Consider the following 19,532-nt stretch of genomic DNA (forward strand, 5'->3'; position numbering starts at 1 on the left):
AAAAGTTTTAGATATGACATCAAAAGCATGATGGATAAAAAAAATTGATGAGATAGACTATCAAAATTAAAAACTTGTCTGACATTGGTAAGACAATGAAAAGACAACTTTTGCAAATTATAGATAGAGTAAAAAATGTGTATCCAGGTTACATAATAAAACTGTCAAAATTCAATAATAAGGTAATCTATTTAAAAAACTGTCAAGAGATCTGATATGTTTCCAGTGAAGTAGCACAGATGGCAAATAGCATGGGAAATAATGCTGTCTCAGTCCTTATGAAGTTAAAACCACATGAGATACCATTATATACACATTAGAATGGCTAAAACTAAAAGAAAAAATACTGGCAATACCAAGTTCTGGCAAGAATGCAGAGTAACTGGAGCTCTCAGTACTGAAGGCAATATGGAATTGTACAGCCACATTAGAAAAGTTTTGCAGTTTTGTATAAATTAAACATACTGTATAATTAAGCAACTCTGTCTTATTTACTCAAGCAAAAGAAAAATTAAAATTCACATCTAAACTTGTCTTTGTATGTTTATCACACATCCTTCATACTTATCCAAAATTGGAAACAACCTAGATGTCATTCAACAGGTGAATGGAGATGTATAACCAATTTTTAACCATTTTTAAATGTACAGTTTGGTGGCATTAGGCCCATTCACCAGTAGGAGAAAATGTAAGAGAAATAGATATTTGAATGGTCTCAAAGTATTCCTTCGAAACCTTTATTGTTTATATTATGTTTTACAAATAAAATCGTCACTTTACACGGAAAACATCGGGCAGACAGGAACTTAACCAATGATCAAGGCTGACACACCAATAGTAAACACATCAAGATCATGTACCCCTGGTGTGAGGCCTTGAGAAAGGCACGGCACCTCTGCAAGAATCTTCCACAAGATGCACACCCTCAACCTCATCATGATGGAATATCAGGGAAACTCAAGTTCAGCATTCCCATAGAATTCCTGTCCTGTACTCTTCACAAGAGTTGAGATTGGGAAAGACCAGGAAAGACAGAGACACTGACAGCTGAAATCAACCATGAGATCCCTGGTTGGATTCTGGGGCAGAAAATGACATTTCACGGAGAAGTGGATAAGATCCACATAGGCCATGCACCACTGTGCATTTCTTAGTGTTGTTCACTCTGTTACAGTTCTGTAGGATGTTATGTTAGCGGAAGCAGCGAGGAGCGTATACAGAAACTCCACTGTTTCTGTAACCCCTTTCAAGATTCAAATTATTTAGAAATAAAAGTATAAGAGCTCCTGGCTGGCTCAGTAGAGCTTCCAACTCCAGTTCTCAGGGTCATAAATTCAAGGTAGAGATTACTTGCAAAAATGAAATCTTAAAAGTTTTTAAGTGTAAAAGTTACTGAGTGAAAGTTAAGCAAAGCAGGTCTTTTTCCATAATCCCCTCTGGAAATGGAGCATCATCCAGGAAGGTAAGATGACCTTCACTGATAACAGCAGTAGCTAAGTCAGCCTCTCGGCAGGGTTTGAAATAACTGGTTCCTCGTTCCTTGAGCCACTTTTACATCTTGGTTTCCAGAACGCCACATTGGCAGGCTCCGTGCACTTTCTCAGACTCCATTCTTGGCTCATCGTTCTCCACACAGGGTTTAATTCATCAGTGCCCCAACCTGAAGCCTGTACCTCTGCCATCCAGTGTGGCAACCACTGACCACAATCTAGATTCAAATAAGTCACAAATAATAAAATTTAAAATTTAGTTCCTCAGTTGCTGTAGCCACACTGCACGTGCTTAATCACTCCCTGTGGTGTTGGTGGCTAGCCTGCTGGACAGCACAGACTAAGAGCAGTTCTATCACTGCAGAAAGTTTTGTTGGGCACAGGTCTGCAAGTGCAATGCCTGGCACTTCACACTGTATCTGCTCACCCCACTCCCAGGGATGCCAAGATTGGTCAGTTGCCAGGTAGTGTCAGCTCACTATCGTAAAGTCCCCATCAGCCTTTCACCTGATAGTTTTATTATTAGTCTTTACCTGAAACATTTTTCATTCCTTTTTTGTAAGAAACAAAAAACCAAATGTAATCATTCATGTAGTCATTCCATGTTGATGTTTTTCGGTATTGGTGCATTTTTTTTTTATATCTGAACTCGTCTTTATTTTTTATTTTTTTAATAATTTATTTTTTATTGGTGTTCAATTTGCCAACATACAGAATAACACCCAGTGTTCATCCCGTCAAGTGCCCCCCTCAGTGCCCGTCACCCATTCACCCCACCCCCTGCCCTCCTCCCCTTCCACCACCCCTAGTTCGTTTCTCAGAGTTATGAGTCTTCATGTTCTGTCTCCCTTTCTGATACTTCCTACCCATTTCTTCTCCCTTCCCTTCTATTCCCTTTCACTATTATTTATATTCCCCAAATGAATGAGAACATATAATGTTTGTCCTTCTCCGATTGACTTATTTCACTCAGCATAATACCCTCCAGTTCCATCCACGTTGAAGCAAATGGTGGGTATTTGTCATTTCTAATGGCTGAGTAGTATTCCATTGTATACATAAACCACATCTTCTTTATCCATTCATCTTTCGATGGACACTGAGGCTTCTTCCACAGTTTGGCTATTGTGGACATTGCTGCTAGAAACATTGGGGTGCAGGTGTCCCAGTGTTTCATTGCATCTGTATCTTTGGGGTAAATCCCTAGCAGTGCAATTGCTGGGTCATAGGGCAGGTCTATTTTTAACTCTTTGAGGAACCTCCACACAGTTTTCCAGAGTGGCTGCACCATTTCACATTCCCACCAACAGTGTAAGAGGGTTCCCTTTTCTCTGCATCCTCTCCAACATTTGTGGTTTCCTGCCTTGTTAATTTTCCCCATTCTCACTGGTGTGAGGTGGTATCTCATTGTGGTTTTGATTTGTGTTTCCCTGATGGCAAATGATGCAGAGCATTTTCTCATGTGCGTGTTGGCCATGTCTATGTCTTCCTCAGTGAGATTTCTGTTCATGTCTTTTGCCCATTTCATGATTAGATTGTTTCTTTGCTGTTGAGTTTAATAAGTTCTTTATAGATCTTGGAAACTAGCCCTTTATCTGATACGTCATTTGCAAATATCTTCTCCCATTTCTGTAGGTTGTCCTTTAGTTTTGTTGACTGTATCCTTTGCTGTGCAAAAGCTTCTTATCTTGATGAAGTCCCAATAGTTTATTTTTGCTTTTGTTTCTTTTGTCTTCGTGGATGTATCTTGCAAGAAGTTACTGTGGCTGAGTTCAAAAAGGGTGTTGCCTGTGCTCTCCCCTAGGATTTTGATGGAATCTTGTCTCACATTTAGATCTTTCATCCATTTTGAGTTTATCTTTGTGTATGGTAAAAGAGAGTGGTCCAGTCTCATTCTTCTGCATGTGGATGTCCAATTTTCCCAGCACCATTTATTGAAGAGACTTTCTTCCAGTGGATAGTCTTTCCTCCTTTATCGAATATTAGTTGACCATAAAGTTGAGGGTCCACTGCTGGATTCTCTATTCTGTTCCATTGATCTATGTGTGTTTTGTGCCAATACCACACTGTGTTGATGACCACAGCTTTGTAGTACAACCTGAAATATGGCATTGTGATGCCCCCAGCTATGGTTTTCTTTTTTAAAATTCCCCTGGCTATTCGGGGTCTTTTCTGATGCCACACAAATCTTAAAATAATTTGTTCTAACTCTCTGAAGAAAGTCCATGGTATTTTGATAGGGATTGCATTAAACGTGTAAATTGCCCTGGGTAACATTGACGTTTTCACAATATTAATTCTGCCAATCCATGAGCATGGAATATTTTTCCATCTCTTTGTGTCTTCCTCAATTTCTTTCAGAAGTGTTATATAGTTTTTAGGGTATAGATCCTTTACCTCTTTGGTTAGGTTTATTCCTAAGTATCTTATGCTTTTGGGTACAATTTTAAATGGGATTGACTCCTTAATTTCTATTTCTTCAGTCTCATTGTTAGTGTATAGAAATGCCACTGACTTCTGGGCATTGATTTTGTATCCTGCCACACTGCCAAATTGCTGTATGAGTTCTAGCAATCTTGGGGTGGATGAACTTGTCTTTAATAGCTATTTAATATTCTATCAAATGGATACATGCTAAAGGACCTGATCTCTTTTTATTGGATAAGTTCTTAGGTATGTGTGATATTTTTAATTACACATCCGTTCATTCTGTTTTAGGTGAGCAGAAGGCCTCTTCTCCCTTACAGACATTGAAAAACAACAGCGTGCACATGGAGTCTTGTGAAGGTTGGAGAAAAGACCAGCATAGCCCATCCTATCAGCAAATAAACTGCATTGACAGTGTTATCAGGTGTGAGACACAAGTTCTGAGAACATGTCAGTTTTTCCAAAAGTATACATCGTCATTGTAAGCACACAACCTACATCATTTTTAATATTGGTTGTCTGAATTTTTCACTCCAAGTCAGTAGATACTATGGAGTGCCTACTTACATTATAGTTTATAATAAATTGAACATTTTAGAGGAGGCAAAAAAATTAGAAGATGGATCCCTTCTTAGAAGGAGCCATGGTTTGGTTGAGAAGATAAGATCTTGATCATAAAAATTAAATGAGGCAAGATTTGGAGATCAAGGTTTCAGTAAAAGAGACAGGCCAGTGATTGAGGCTGGGATGCTTAAAGATGAGAGTACAAAGTACCCACACAGAAGTGTTGCAAGAAAAGCAGAAATGTGGGTTGTGCAGAGTGAGGGGACAGGCAGGCATACATGACCTAATATGTTGTTGCAGATACCTGAAGAGCTACAACATTCCAGCTTTGAAAAGAAAGTGCATATCCTGTACCAATACAACCTCTTCATCCTCAGAAGAAGACGGACAGAACCACAAGGCACATCATGCCCAAGCCTTGCAAGGTAACACGAATGCCCTCCTAAGTAGACAGAGGATGATTGCAAAGCCATCCTTTTCTGTTTCTTTTTAAATTTTTGTCTTATTTCATTAATCATAAAAAGCCTAGTTTCATATCGTTCCTTTATGGCCAGTAGGTTTTAGCTCAACAGCTTCTAACATCTGCAAACTGGGTCTTTAACATAAATTTCTTTGGGGATTTTTCTTTTCATTGTCAATGTCTCTTGTGCCCCCAGCTATGTCTCAGCTCCCAGGCATAGCTAACTTGGAGATACCGACTGCCTGGGAGTCCACACATGCTACAGAAGGTGCTCCAAGGACCCTGGCCCCAGCGGCGCTGAGCCTGGGCTCTGGCATGAGCCAGTGCAGCTACAGCAGCACCATGGTTCTTGCTCCACCACCAGAGTCAGGTGCCACGTTTACCTTCTGCTCTAACATACACTGGGCATGAGACACACTACTATGAGAAAACAGAAGTCCTTCATACCAGTTACTTAGCAATGACTTCTAAATTATAATTACATTTTCCTTTCTTTGATTTCAGTGAAAACATTTTTGGAAAAACCACCATGTTTATATCGATTATATAGTTTGGACTGTATATCTAAGTCATTGTCATTTGTTGTTACATCAGCCGAAGTGTAGGAAGCACTTAGAATGATACCTGGTAACATAGTACCTGATAACATAGCATAGTTAGCATTAACTGTCACTAATGAAGTCTTTTTTGGGGGCTGTATTAAGACACTTTGTTGCTGCCCTTGAAAGAAGGTGTCCTTGTCAAGCTTTGACTGTGGCTGTGACTAGATTGACCGTATATATGTCCAGATTTTTGTATTGGCCTGATGACAGTGAAGAGAGTGTGTTTAAAACTCCCTTCCTTTTAACAGTATATATCTGGTAAATTATTCTAATGTCTTCCTTTTGTTCCTTTTTACTGCTTCCTATCCTTTGATTTTTGTCCTTGTAATTTGTAATTTGTAATTTGGTGGAAAAGAACTGGGGACAAAGGTATTAAATCTGGTTTTGGGGCTCTTATTTCTCTTTGCTGGGCATCAGTGGCATATTTGTAAACATGTATTGAGCTCTTTGTGCCACCCTCTGTCGTTAGTCATTCATGGGAATTAACTCATTTAATTCTCACACTGACCCTGGGAGATGGAGAGTATTATATAGTATAGTATTGACAGGCAGGCTGGGCGTTGATGGGAAGATACCAGAGACACAGCCATTGTGAGATTAGATTATGTTTTTTTTTTTTTTTTTAAGATTATGTTTTTAATGAACTGAAAATAGAGTTTTATCATACATAGCTGAACTGGCTTCTCAGGAAGGAGCAGATGCATATTTTTTAGTGTATCTTTTCTTAACACTTTTGATTCCAATATGGACATACAGCTGCCAGTGACACAGCCCACACAAGGTGGGTCTCATCCAATGGGGAAAGATTTTTTTATTATGCCACTGAACTTTTTGTACTCTGGTATATATTACCATTTTGAAGGATTTCATACTGAAGTCTGTGAGCTTTCATTGAAGGGAATATTTATAATAATTGTTTCTCCTGATCTTAAACCAGTCTCAGCCTGTGTGGGGCCATGTCTTTATTCCAAGGACAGGAAACCGAATCAAGGGATCTGTAGAGTATCTCTATGTCTTTGTTTTCTGGAAAGCCTATATTTCTGCAGCTTACACTATAACTCCTCCAATGAGTTGGATCTGAGGACCATGACCACAAACGCATTTCCCTGCCAGTCATGGAGCAGTTAAGGTACAAACAGATTAAGTTCCTTAATCCTTATGTGCCCAAAGTCACACAGCAGATGAATGGCAGAGTAGGGAATCAGACGTTAGTAACTAATCTTCAGAAACCATTTCCATTAACACATTTTTAAATCTGTAGTAGGGTCAAAATGGGGTGTGAAATAAAGCCAGGAGATAAAATGTAATTTTAAGAAACACTCAGATAATCCTAGGGCATCTGGGTGGCTGTAGATTAAGCATCTGAATCTTGATTAAGCATCTAACTCTTGGTTTGGGCTCAGGTCATAATCTCAGGGTCATAGGATTGAGCTCTGTGCTGGTATGGGTATGTGCTCTCTCTATTTCTCCCCCCCCCCCCCACTTGAGCAACACAAACTCTGTCTCACACACACAAAAAATAATCATAATAAACACCAATAATCCAAAAGAAGAGCAGAAAGGGAGGAAGAGAACAACAGCTGCCACTACCAGAGGCAACATGTCAGATTAATAATAATCACTCTAAACCCAATTATATTCACTCCATTAAAAGGCAGGAATTGTCAGAACAGATTAAAAAATCAAGACCCATCCATATACTGCCTGAGAAGTACAGTTTAAATATAAATCCACAAATGGATTGAGAACAAATGGAGAAAGAGGCACAATGCAAAGATAAGCATAAGAAAGGTGGCATGCCAGTAGTGATTCAGACTTGAAGATAGGGTCTTCTCAGAGATGCTTTGGGGTGGCAAGCAGTTCATCAAGGAGACACAGCAATCATAATACGTGTTGAGAAGAATACGCATTCTTCTCAAGCATATATGGTACGTTCATTGAGATATAAACTATGTTGGGTTGTAACATGTCTCAAATTGAAAATCATTCAATTAGGAACCAGTGAAGCCATCTTGGGTTAGAGTTTTCCTGGCTAAGTGTTTTGTTTTGTTTTGTTTTGTTTTGTTTTGTTTTTAAATCCACTTTATTGTTTTTTTAATTTTTATTTATTATAGTCACAGAGAGAGAGAGAGGCAGAGACACAGGCGGAGGGAGAAGCAGGCTCCATGCACCGGGAGCCCGATATGGGACTCGATCCCGGGTCCCCAGGATCGCGCCCCGGGCCAAAGGCAGGCACCAAACCGCTGCGCCACCCAGGGATCCCTCTGGCTAAGTGTTTAACTACAGATTCGGTTTCTCTCATAGATACAGGGCTGTTCAGGTTTTCTGCTTGTTGAGTGAACTTTGTGTCTTTCAAAGAATTGGTGTATTTTGTTTATGTTGTCAGGTTTATTGGAATAAAAGTGTTCATGACACTCCTTTGTTCTCCCCTTGACCCTTGTACAATCTCTAATGACACTCCCTTTTCTTTCTGAGTTGGCAGCATTCTGAGGTTAGCACCTTCTGTCTGTCTCCTCTCTTTTTCCTCATCAGTCTGACTGGAGTTTGGTCAGTTTGCTTGGTCTTCTCAAAGCACTGGCTTATGCTTGCACTGGCTTTGTGCATTGTGTTCCTGTTTTCTACATCACTGACTTCTGCTCTGGTCTTTGTTATTTCCTCTTCGGCTTGCTCTTCTCTGAAGAGTTTTTCAACATGGAAGCTGAGGTAGTTGATTTCAGACATTTTTCTTTCCTAATGGATTTTACTACAAATTTTCTTTTTACCTTTAGCTGCATCCCACGTTTTCTGATGGACTGTGCCCTTTACATCGTGTTCCAATACTGACTTCTGTCCCCTAGCTATCTCCTTTGAAATCATTCATGGTCACGTCTCTGTGTTCGTCATCGCACATTAGTCCAGTACCACATATTTGGGCTTTTCCACAGCTCTTTCTATTACTGATTTCTAATTTAATCCCATCATGGTAAGAGAAAATACAGAACTCAAATTCTCTATTTGTCAAGAACCAAAGAGTTTTACAGTCTGTGATATGGTCTCTGTGGATGACTATTCTGTGTGTACTAGAAGGACTGTTTACTCTGCTGCTGTAGGTTTGAATGTTCTCGGTGTAAACCAGGTCAAGGTGTTTGATACTTTTGTTCAGGTCCTGTCACTCCTTAATAGCTTTCTCAGTACTTGTTCTGCTTCAGGAGGAGAACTGAAATCTCTGACCATAATTGTGGATTTGTCTATTTCTAAAGCCAGTGTTACTGGTTTTTTTCTTCATGCATTTTGAAAGTACTCCTGTTTTGTGCATAAGTGTTTAGAATTGTCGTGTCCTCTTGATGAAGCAGCCATTTTTGCCTTGGGAAATGATCTTTTTCCCTCATATATTCTCTGCTCTGAAATACGCTTTGTCTTTATTAATATATTCACTTCAGCATTTTTTTAATTGGTACTAGTTCGTTTTATCTTTTCAACCTTTTTACTTTTAACCTGGGTATGTTAGTATTTAGAGTGGTCTTTATTTTCGTGGGTGCTTTGGAGCTCATGGTACACATGTTTAATTTTCCACAATCCACCTTTTGGAAATATTATTCCACTTCATATATTGTGTGAAAAACCAACAATAGGGTATTTCTGCCTCCTTCTGGCCTTTGTTTGTCAGCTTATGTTTTCCTTCTACATATATTGTAAATCATACCCTATACTGTTCTTCTCATGCAGGTAGTGGTTATCTCTTCAGCTAGTTACCTATGTAGTTACCTCTTCCAGTGCTTTCATTTCATCATGTAGACTCATCGGGATCATTCTCCTTCTCCCTGCATGAGTTCCTTGACTTTTTCTTGTCGTATAGGTCAACTGGAGGTGAAGCCTTTCTGGTTTTGTGTGTCTGGACTACACATACGTTTACAACAACCTTCATGTTGTAAAGGTATTTTGGCAGAGGATAGAATTCTGGGTGGCAGTCTCATCTTTCAGTACTTTAGAGATGTTGCTCTGCCATCCTCTCAGTGCACTGTTTCTGATGAGAAATCCACTGCCATCCTTGATTTGTTTGCAGCCCAGCTTCTCTCCAGCAGTTTGGAGGATGTTCTCTTTAGCATCCCCCATGATGCACTGGTGTGTACACCAGAACATTCTCTATGTGGAGCCCACTCTATGCAGCTGTCCTCCCTGATACTCTTCCCTGAAAAATCTAGCCACCAACCAGACTCTCAGCTCTGCCTCTTCAGCTCTGGGGGCTCACAGGCTCCACCTCGTTTCCCCACCCTGCACTTCAGAAACTCTCAAGGCAGTAGGCTGGGACAGCCCTAGGGCTCACCTCATTTGTCTTCCCTCCCCCAGGAGTCACTCTCCTTCGTTCAGTGATGTTCGGTGTCTTGGAACTTACTGGTTCATATGTTTGGTCCATTTTCTTAGTTGGTTCAGGCAGGAAGGTAAAGCCAGTTTCTGTTACTCCATCTCAGCTGTGCTGTGTTGATTTAGAGGAATCAGAGCCTACTTCTGGAAGTGGAGTGGGGCCAGGCACACCCACGCTGCCTGGATACTGCACAGAGAGGTGGAATGGGTCTTGGAGGGAAGCCTGCCACCATGTCCACCATGAAATCCTTTGTACTGGGGAGAAGTAATGTTCAGAAGCAACTCAAAGTCTGTCTGCAGACTCTCAATAAATTATGGTATCCACATAAAATGGAAGGCTGTGATATGTAAAAAGTATAAGATAGTGGTTGCTGTGCTGGTAAAAAGGATATCATTAATGAAAATATATGCTATAGATAGTGTACTTATTACATGCCTCTGGGGTAAAAATCTGTATTCATGCCTTTTTATAGGTACATAAAGAAACGGGACTGTAGATAAGGAAATCGGAGAAAATAAAGAACTAGGCACATAGTAGGAGTGGGGAGAATTTACTGCCTGCTTTTTCATTGTTGATTTTTGAACCACATGAATTTTATTACCAATTTGTAAAATTAATTCAAAGATAAAATTTTTGAAGAATCTAGGATAAAATATTTACAATAGGATTTTAATAAATATGTATATGCACACTGAGTATTACAACTCTCTAAAATGTATATAACGGGTATACGAAGAGTATAAAGAAAGAAAAAATACCAATTTATTTGCTAGCTTGATGAAGTTTTTTATATTCCAGTTGATGTAATAATGGTTGTAAGAATTTATTGAAAATCAGTTAAATTAGTGAAAAGAAATAAATGCAAATCATTGGTAGCAATTACAATGAAGTCTGTCCCCTTCTACCTCAGCAGAAGTGACTCTAACAGAGGATGCTGCCCCAGTTTGTGAGCCCTGGACCCTGAGCACAAGCCCAGCTCCACTGATCTCAGAGGAATTTAAACACATAGGGCTCACAAAGGCTGTCCTGTCAGCCCACACCCAGAAGGAGGAACAGAACTATGTTGATAAATTCCGGGAAAAGATCTTCTTATCGCCCTACAGGTCCTGTCTTCAGCAAGAAAGCAGAAGCAGAGCTAAACATTTGTATGTTCAAGGTGATTACGTTTTAAAAACTACTTCACTTATCAGTTTTTATAAATAGTGTAAGTAAATACTGGGAGATATGGAGTAAAGAGTTGGGGATTTGCTTTTAAGAAACTGAGAGATGCTGACATAAACTCAAAGCAACAATTTGTTATGGGGGATCTTTCTTAGATATTGGATCTGAGAAGCTGATATTATAAGAAAGTGATTGAGAGATACTGAATAAGTTTATTTTATAGCAACAGCTTTTGTCCAGGATCTTGTTCATGTTTTCAGTAGCAGTGTTAGTGGACATAGTTACTGTTGACAAGTGTTTCTTCCTTCCTAATCTACTTAGAATTACCTGTAAGTGGCAGTCTGTCATCTTTTTTGGTTTTAGTTTTCCACAATATGCCTCCCTCTGTATGCTTTCAGGAGATTGTGCTGGCAAGCAGACCCAATCCACTGGTTGCAAGAAGGGGAAGCGCAAGCAGAAAAAGCTGCCAGTGCTGTCAGACAGCAGAGGCACTCAGGACACCTTCTGTCCCCGCTTTGGAGGGGAGAGCGAGTCCAGGCAGCCCTGGGGCCCTGCCCTCTCCTCCTGTCCGCAGGCCCTTGGCCTGTCATTCCCAGCTGCCATGATGGTTCCAAGCCTGGCTCCCTACTTCGTCCCGGCCCTCCGGATCCCAGCCCTACCCTCTGTCCAAAGAGAGCCTGGAGCATCACTGACCACACTCGACTGTCTGCTTAAGCCACCTTTACTGAATGGCCTGCACTCTTTTCCTGCTCTCCCTTCTTCCTCAGATACTGTGACGACCATTTTCCTGCCTGACCCCACTGGCTATCCCCTGTTGTCACCATCATTCTGTCCTTATGCATTCCTGGGAGCAGCAGGCTCTTCTGGAACACCACCCTTCGTATCAGCGGTGGCTCCACACCTGGAGCAGCTGTCCTCAGTCCTCAGCCAAAGGCAGGCGGAGGGAAGATGGGAGACGCCACATGGAGAGCACCTCTGCATTAACTCGAGGAGCAGCTCACCTCTACAGCTCAACTTACTGCAGGAAGACATGCTCAGATCCTGTGAATCTTCAGATCAGGTGCGAGGGGATATTTGCCAGAAGTTAAATATGGAAGTGACACTAACCTCCAGCACATGAGCGAGAACATAAATGTGGGTCCTCATTAAAATTAAGGTTCTTGCACTAGGGCTCAACACTGAAGACTTAGTGGGTAATGGACATCACAGCTGGGGCTGATAACAGCTCTGCTTTCCAGAAATATGCATGGTCTCTATCTGGCTCCATTGTAAAAGCAAGAATTAAAGAATTTATTATGTCCTGGTTTCTTACTTTGTGAGGTTTTCTCCCCAAAGTACTATCTTTCACATTTTCTATGTGCACTGGATTCCCCACCTTTAAAATTTGATATCCAGGGGCACCTGGATGACTGAGTCGGTTAAGCATCCAACTCATGATTTCAGCTCAGGTCATGATCTCAGAGTCAAGATCAAACCCCATGTCAGGCTCTGCACTGGGCATGGATCGGCTTGAGATTCTCTCTGCCGCTCCCCTAGCTCATGCACACACATGCTCTCTCTCTGTAAAACAAAAAAAGAAAATCGTTTAAAAAAATTTAGTATCTGGTTATTAAATGTAACATATCCATTGCTTATAAAGTGTATTTTCTTTCTTACAACTTGGATTATGGTTTGGTAAGACAGGAGTAAACCATACTCATAGGACCTGAATTGAGTGAGTGCACTCTTGCAGGCATGGTTGAGGGCCAGTAGGTATGTACAGAGGGAGGAAGAGCCACTTCTGGTCATTACTTCTCAGTAGTGGGCAGTAAAGTACGCACATTTTTAAGACCAAAAATGTCTTGGTCATTTTCCTTTAATTTTTCATCTCTTTACCTAAAAAAAAAAAAAAAAATTCTCAGATGTATTTTTCCAGTTGAACTTTGCAATATGATATTCCTATATTTAGGTATAGGATTCAAGACAAGTGTGAATCTATATAGTTTTTTTTCTTCAGTTTTCCCTTTAAGGCATAATAATACCCTTTTTTGACAAATGTTCAAAATCTGATGATCCAAGTCAAGAAAATATGCTCAAATTTGAAAGGCTGATATTAGGGCACTTGCTTGAAGGGTAGTGCAAGGTGGTATATTCCAGTGAGCAAAGCCAGGCTTAGAATAATACATGTGTTCAAAGGCTCTGTCCCTTGTTCAGCCTGTTTGCTGAACCAAGTTAGTCAGCCTTCCTTATTTGTTCCTTATGTGAAAAATGAAGAGATTAATCTTCGATGGCTTTTTCTGAGGAGTATATGAAGTAATATTCCTATAGTCCTTCTTCCCATGCAATATAAGCTCAAAATAGCTGTAACTTTGTTTTGTTCACTATTATATTCCTAGTTTTGGGAATAGTGCTTAAAACATACAAAAACATTCAGTATATATTTTTGGAATGACTCAACAACAACAAAATACAACCGTATGGTACCTGGTGTGTAGTAGGTGCTCAAAAACCAGCAGTATCTTTAGTATTACACAGAAAGGTCAAAACTGCATTCTTGGGGACAGGCTAAACTGTTTGACATATCCCTTATGTATGCAGTTTATCCAGTTTATTCTGTTTAATATGTGGCATCAAAGATCCACCAGTTATTGTATCATATGATGCTCAGGTTGTTAAAATATGTTTTTGTGTCCTTACTTCCTGCAGGGTGTCTTAGGCAGAAGTGGGAGTAAGAAGAATCCTTTTACTGCCAGTGAACTGTCCATGGCATTACTTCCTGAGGAGTCTCCATCTGGAGCGGGTTCTACAGCATCAGGTAGTGGATCAAAATAAGGAATTCTTCACACTCTGTGGCCAAGAAATCACTGTGTGATAGGCCATTTGGTTTTGGCACTGGTGTAGAAGTATTTTTTTTTTCTCTTTTTTGAAAGCCTCCTTGGTGTATATTTACATACAACAGAATTTACCAGATTTGGTATACAAAATAAGAATTCTGACAAATATATACGTTAATGTTACCAGCATCACAGTTACCTTATAGAGCATTTCCATCATCCAGAAAATTTCTTCTGTGATCCTTTATAATCCATTTCTGCCCTGATGCTCTGGCTCCTGGCAAGCACTGATTGGCTTTCTATCACTAATTTTATCACTTTCTAACACTAGTTTTAATTTTTCTGTAATATTAGTTGATTTGTCCAGTATGTAATTTTTTGTATTAGAATTCTCTCAGTTAACACAGTGCTGCTGAGATTCATTCTTATTGTTGTGTATCAGTAGCTTGGTCCTTATTACTGAGTAGAATTAAATTGTGTGGAGATCCATTCACCAGTTGATGACTATTCAGTTGCTTCCAGTTTGGAGCTATAATGAATAATGCCACTATGAACGTTTGAGTCTGAGTCTTTTGGTGGACATGTGTTTCCATTTCTAGTCAGTAAATACCTAGGAATGAGATTGCTAGGTTGTGTGGTAAGTGTATAGTTAACTTTATTTATTTTACTTTTATTAGTAAAGTCTTGTTTGTATACAATGTTATATTAGTTTCCAGCATGCAACATAGTGATTCAGCAGTTCTACATGATAAGGTGCTCACCGTGGTAAGTGTAGTTACCATCTGTCACCATACAACAGTATATTCCCAGTGCAGTACTTTTCATCTCCTTGACTTGTTTATAATTGGAAGTTTTTGCGTATCCTCCAACCCCTGCCCCTCCAGAAACCACTAGTTCTTTGTATTTATGAGTCTGTTTCTGGTTGCTTTGTTCTGCATATGAGTTTTTTAGATTCTGCATATGAGTGAAATCATATGGTATTTGTCTTGCTCTGACTCATTTCATTTAGCATAATACCCTGTAGGTCCTCTATGCTGTCACAGATAACAGGATCTCTTCTTTTTTTAAGGCTGAGTAATACTCTGGTGTGTGTGCGCACGCATGCACACATGCATGCACACACATCTCATATTTTTTTAAGGTTTTTATTTTAATTTAAGTAGAGTTAACATACAGTATCAGGTGTGGAATATAGTGATTTAACACTTTTGTATAACACGCGGTGTTCATCACAGCAAGTATACTCTTAATCCCCATCGCCTAGTTCCTTCATCCCCCCACCCAGCTCCCCTTTGGTGACCATCAGTTTGTTCCCTGTAGTTAAGAGTTTGTTTCTTGGTTTGTCTCTCTTTGTTCATTTCTTTTGTTTCTTAAATTCCACGAGTGAAATCATAGGATACTTCTCTCTGATTGACTTATTTTGCTTAGCATTATACTCTCTAGCTCTATCCACATTGTCGCAAATGGCAAGATTTCATTTTTTATGGCTGCGTAATATTCCGTTACATATAAATTACCTCTTCTTTATCCTTTCATCTATTGATGGACACTTAGATTACTTCCATATCTTGATTATCGTAAATAATGATGCTGTGAACATGGAGGTGCATATATCTTTTCAAATTAGTGTTTTGGTGGTTTTTTGAAAAGATTTTATCCATTTATCTGAGAGAGAATAAGTACACAGGAGCAGAGGGAGAGGGAGCCCAACATGAGGCTGGATCCCAGAACCCAGGATCATGACCTGAGCCAAAAGGTAGACACTTAGTCAACTGAGCCACTGAGGCACTGCTAGCCTTTTTGTTTGTTTTTAATATAAATATCCAACATCCAATATTGGATCATATGGTCATTCTATTTTTAATTTTTTTGAGGAACTTTTTCCACAGTGGTTGTACCAGTTTACATTTCTAGCAACAGTACACAAGGATTCCCTTTTTCTCCACATCCTTGCCAGTACCTGTTGTTTCTTGTGTCATTGATTCTAGCCATTCTGACAGGTGTGAGGTGCCATCTCATTGTGGTTTTGATTTGCATTTCCCTGATGGTGAGTGATGTTAAGCATCTTTTCTGTGTTTGTTGGCCATCTGTATGTCTTCCTTAGAAAAATGTCTGTTCAGGTCCTCTTCCCATTTTTTTAATCAGATTTTTTTTTTTTTTGGTGTTGAGTTGTAGGAGTTCTTTATATATTTTGGATAGTAGCCCTTTATCAAATATATTATTTGCAAACATTTTCTTGCATTCAGTAGTTTTCCTTTTCATTTTTTGACGGCCTACTTTGTTGTACACAAACTTTATTTTGATGTGGTCCCAATAGTTTATTATTGCTTCTGTTTCCCTTGCATGAGCAGACATCATTTATTTTTTCTTAAGATTTATTTATTTATTCATGAGAGACAGAGGAGAGAGGCAGAGACATAGGCAGAGGGAGAAGCAGGCTTCTTGCAGGGAACCTAATGTGGGACTTGATCCCAGACCCCAGGATCACACCCTGAGCCAGAGGCAGACAGATGCTCAACCACTGAGCCACCCAGGTGTCCCCAGACATATCATTTCATATATTGCTAAAGCCAGTGTCCAAGAAATTACTGCCTATGTTTGCTTTTAGAAGTTTTATGGTTTCACATCTCAGATTTAGGTCTTTAATCAATTTTGAGTTTCTTTTGACATGTAGTATAATAAAGTGGTCCAATTTAATCCTTTTGCCTTGTAGCTGTCCAGTTTTCCCAACACCATTTATTGAAGAGACTGTCTTTTCCCCATTGTATATTCGTGCCTCCTTTGTCATAGAGTAATTGACCATACAAACATGGATTTATTTCTGGACTCTATACTGCTCCATTGGTCTATGTGTCAGTACTATACTGTTTTGATTACTGTAGTTTTGTGGTATATCTTGAAATCTGGGATCGTGATACCTCAAGTATTGTTCTTTTATTTTAAATTTGCTTTGGGTATTTGGAGTCTTTTGTGGTTCCATACAAATTTGAGTATTATATGTTCTAGTTCTATGAAAAACACTTTTGATATTTTGGTAGCTACTGCATTGGATCTATGGATTGTTTTTGGTAATATGGACATTTTAACTATTAATTTTTCCCATCTATGAACATGGTATATCTTTGCATTCATTAATGTCTTCAATTTCTCTCATCAAGGTCATGTAGTTTTTAGAGGCCTTTAATCTCTGGTTAAGTTTATTTCTAAATATTTTCATGCTGTAATTATATAAATGTGATTATTTTCTTTTTTAAAGATTTTATTAATCTATTTGAGAGAGAGTGTACGAGCAGGGGCCTAGGGAGAGGCACAAGCAGACTCCCCACTGAGCAGGGAGCCCGACACCAGGCTGGATCCTAGGACCCTAAAATCACCACCCTGAGCCAAAGGCAGATGCTCAACTGACTGAGCCACCCAGGCACCCCAGTGGGATTATTTTCTTAACTTCTTTCTGCTACTTCATTATTAGTGTAAGAATAGAACAGATTTCTCTAGATTAATTTTGTATCTCACGACTTTACTGAATTGATTTGTTCTAATAGGCTTTTGGTAGTCTTTAAAGTTTTCTATATATAGTATCATGCCATTTGCAAACAGTGAAGTTTTACTTCTTCCTTACTAATTTGGATGCCTTTGATTTCCTTTTCTTGTCTGATTGCTGAAGCTAGAATTTCCAGTACTATGTTGAAAAGTGGTCAGAATAGGTATCTTTTTCTTGTTTTTAATCTTAGAGTGAAAGCTTTCAGTTTTTCACCATTGAGCATGTTAGCTGTGGGTTTATGGCCTTTATTATATTGAGGTGTGTTCCCTCTAAACCCACTTTGTTGAGAGTTTTTATCATGAATTGATGCTGAATTGTGCCAAATCCTTTTTCTGCAACTAATTGAGAAGGCTCATGTGGTTTTTATCCTTCATTTTGTTAATGTGGTGTCTCATGTTGATTGATTTGCAGATATTGAACCATCCTTGCATTCCTGGAATAAATCCCACTCTGTCCTGCTGAATGATCCTTTTAATGTGTTGTTGAATTCAGTTTGCTAATATTTTGTTGAGGATTTTTGCATCTCTGTTCATCAGGGATATGGACCTGTAGTTTTCTTGTTTTGTAGTGTCTTTGGATTTGGTATCAAGGTAATACTATCCTCATAGAATGAATTTGGAAGCATTTCTTCTTATTTTATTTTTTGGAATAGTTTGAGAAGAATAGGTATTAACTCTTCTTAAAATGTTTGGTAGAGGGATGCCTGGGTGGCTCAGCAGTTGAGCATCTGCCTTCAGCTTAGGGTGTAATCCCGGTCCTGGGATCAAGTCCTACATCAGACTCCCTGCCAAGAGCCTGCTTCTCCCTCTGCCTGTGTCTCTACCTCTCTCTTGTGTCTCTCATGAATAGATAAATAAAAAAATTTTAAATGTTGGGTAGAATTAGGGGCACCTGGTTGACTCTGTCAGTGGAACATGTGACTCTTGATCTCAAGGTCATAAGTTCAAGCCCCACGCTGGGTGTAGAGATTACTTAAATAAATAGGACTTAAAATTTTTTTTAATGAATATTTGGTAGAATTCACCTGTGAAGCCATCTGGTTCTGAGCTTTTGTTGGTTGACAGTTTTTTGATTACTGATTCAATTTCATTACAAGTAATCAGTCTATTCAGATTTTTATTTCATCCTGATTTTGTTTTAGAAGAATATATGTTGTTAGGAATTTATCCATTTCTTTCAGATTGTCTGACTTATTGGCATATAATTTATTATAGTAGTCTCTTTTAATCTTTTGCATTTCTGTGGTGTCAGTTGTTACTTCTCTTATTTATGACTTTATTTATTTTAGTTCTCTCTTTTTTCTTGATGAGTGTGGCTAGTTTTATCGATTTGTTTTTTTTTTTTTCTTTTTGAAGAATCACTTTGTGGTTTTATTGATCTTTTTCTTTGTTTTTTTCAGTCTTCCTTTCACTTATTTCCACTTTCATCTGTATTTCCTTCTTCCTACTAACTTTGGGCTTTGTTTGCTCTTTATCTGTATCCTTCAGGTGTTAAAGTTATATTATTTTGATATTTTTCTTGTTTCTTGAGGTAGACCCTTATTGCTATAAACTCCCCTTTTAGAACTGCTTTTGCTGCTTCTCGTTAGTCCATTATGTTTACATTTTCACTTGTCTCCATGTGTTTTTTTATTTCTTCTTTGACTTGATCAATTGGCTGTTTAGTAGCATGTTTTTTGGCCTCTGTGTATTTGTGTTTTTTCCAGTTTCTTCCTTATAATTAATTTCTAGTTTTATATTATTGTCAGAAAAGATGTTTGATATGATTTCAATCTTTTAAAGCTTATTGAGACTTGTTTTGTGGGCCAACATGTGATCTATCCTGGAGAATATTCCATATGCACCTGAAAATAATGTGTATTCTGCTGCTTTTGGATGGAACATTAAGTAACTAATAGCTAAATAAATATGAATATTTATATAAGTCCTGTGTGGTCTAATGTGTTTTCCCAAGCCATTGTCTCCTGTCTGATCTGTCCTTTGATGTAAAGGGGTGTTAAAGTTTCCCAGTATTACTATATTACTGTCAGTACATAGATATTTGCAATTGTTATAGCTTCTTGTTGGATTGATCCCCTTAATATTATGTAATGCTCTTTTTTTTTTTTTTTTGTCACTGATGGTCTTCTATTT

At 38.8% G+C, this 19,532-nt stretch overlaps 1 protein-coding gene across 6 annotated transcripts in view; it reads left to right on the top strand.

Annotated features, from left to right (window-relative positions):
• PER3 (period circadian regulator 3) overlaps positions 1–19,532 on the top strand; it is a 58,688-nt gene that overhangs the window by 31,362 nt on the left and 7,794 nt on the right. For 4 of the 6 annotated variants that reach the window (XM_041770753.1, XM_041770756.1, XM_041770757.1 and 1 more), the window contains 6 exons: positions 4,209–4,341; positions 4,782–4,906; positions 5,138–5,311; positions 10,799–11,041; positions 11,445–12,106; positions 13,732–13,840. In XM_041770753.1, coding sequence (XP_041626687.1) covers positions 4,209–4,341; positions 4,782–4,906; positions 5,138–5,311; positions 10,799–11,041; positions 11,445–12,106; positions 13,732–13,840 — 1,446 coding nt within the window. Of the gene's footprint in view, positions 1–4,208; positions 4,342–4,781; positions 4,907–5,137; positions 5,312–10,795; positions 11,042–11,444; positions 12,107–13,731; positions 13,841–19,532 lie in introns of all 6 variants that reach the window. The other 2 variants (XM_041770754.1, XM_041770755.1) reach the window with 2 other exon arrangements.

This window comes from Vulpes lagopus, chromosome 10 (assembly GCF_018345385.1).
Source record: "Vulpes lagopus strain Blue_001 chromosome 10, ASM1834538v1, whole genome shotgun sequence".
NCBI lineage: Eukaryota > Metazoa > Chordata > Mammalia > Carnivora > Canidae > Vulpes > Vulpes lagopus.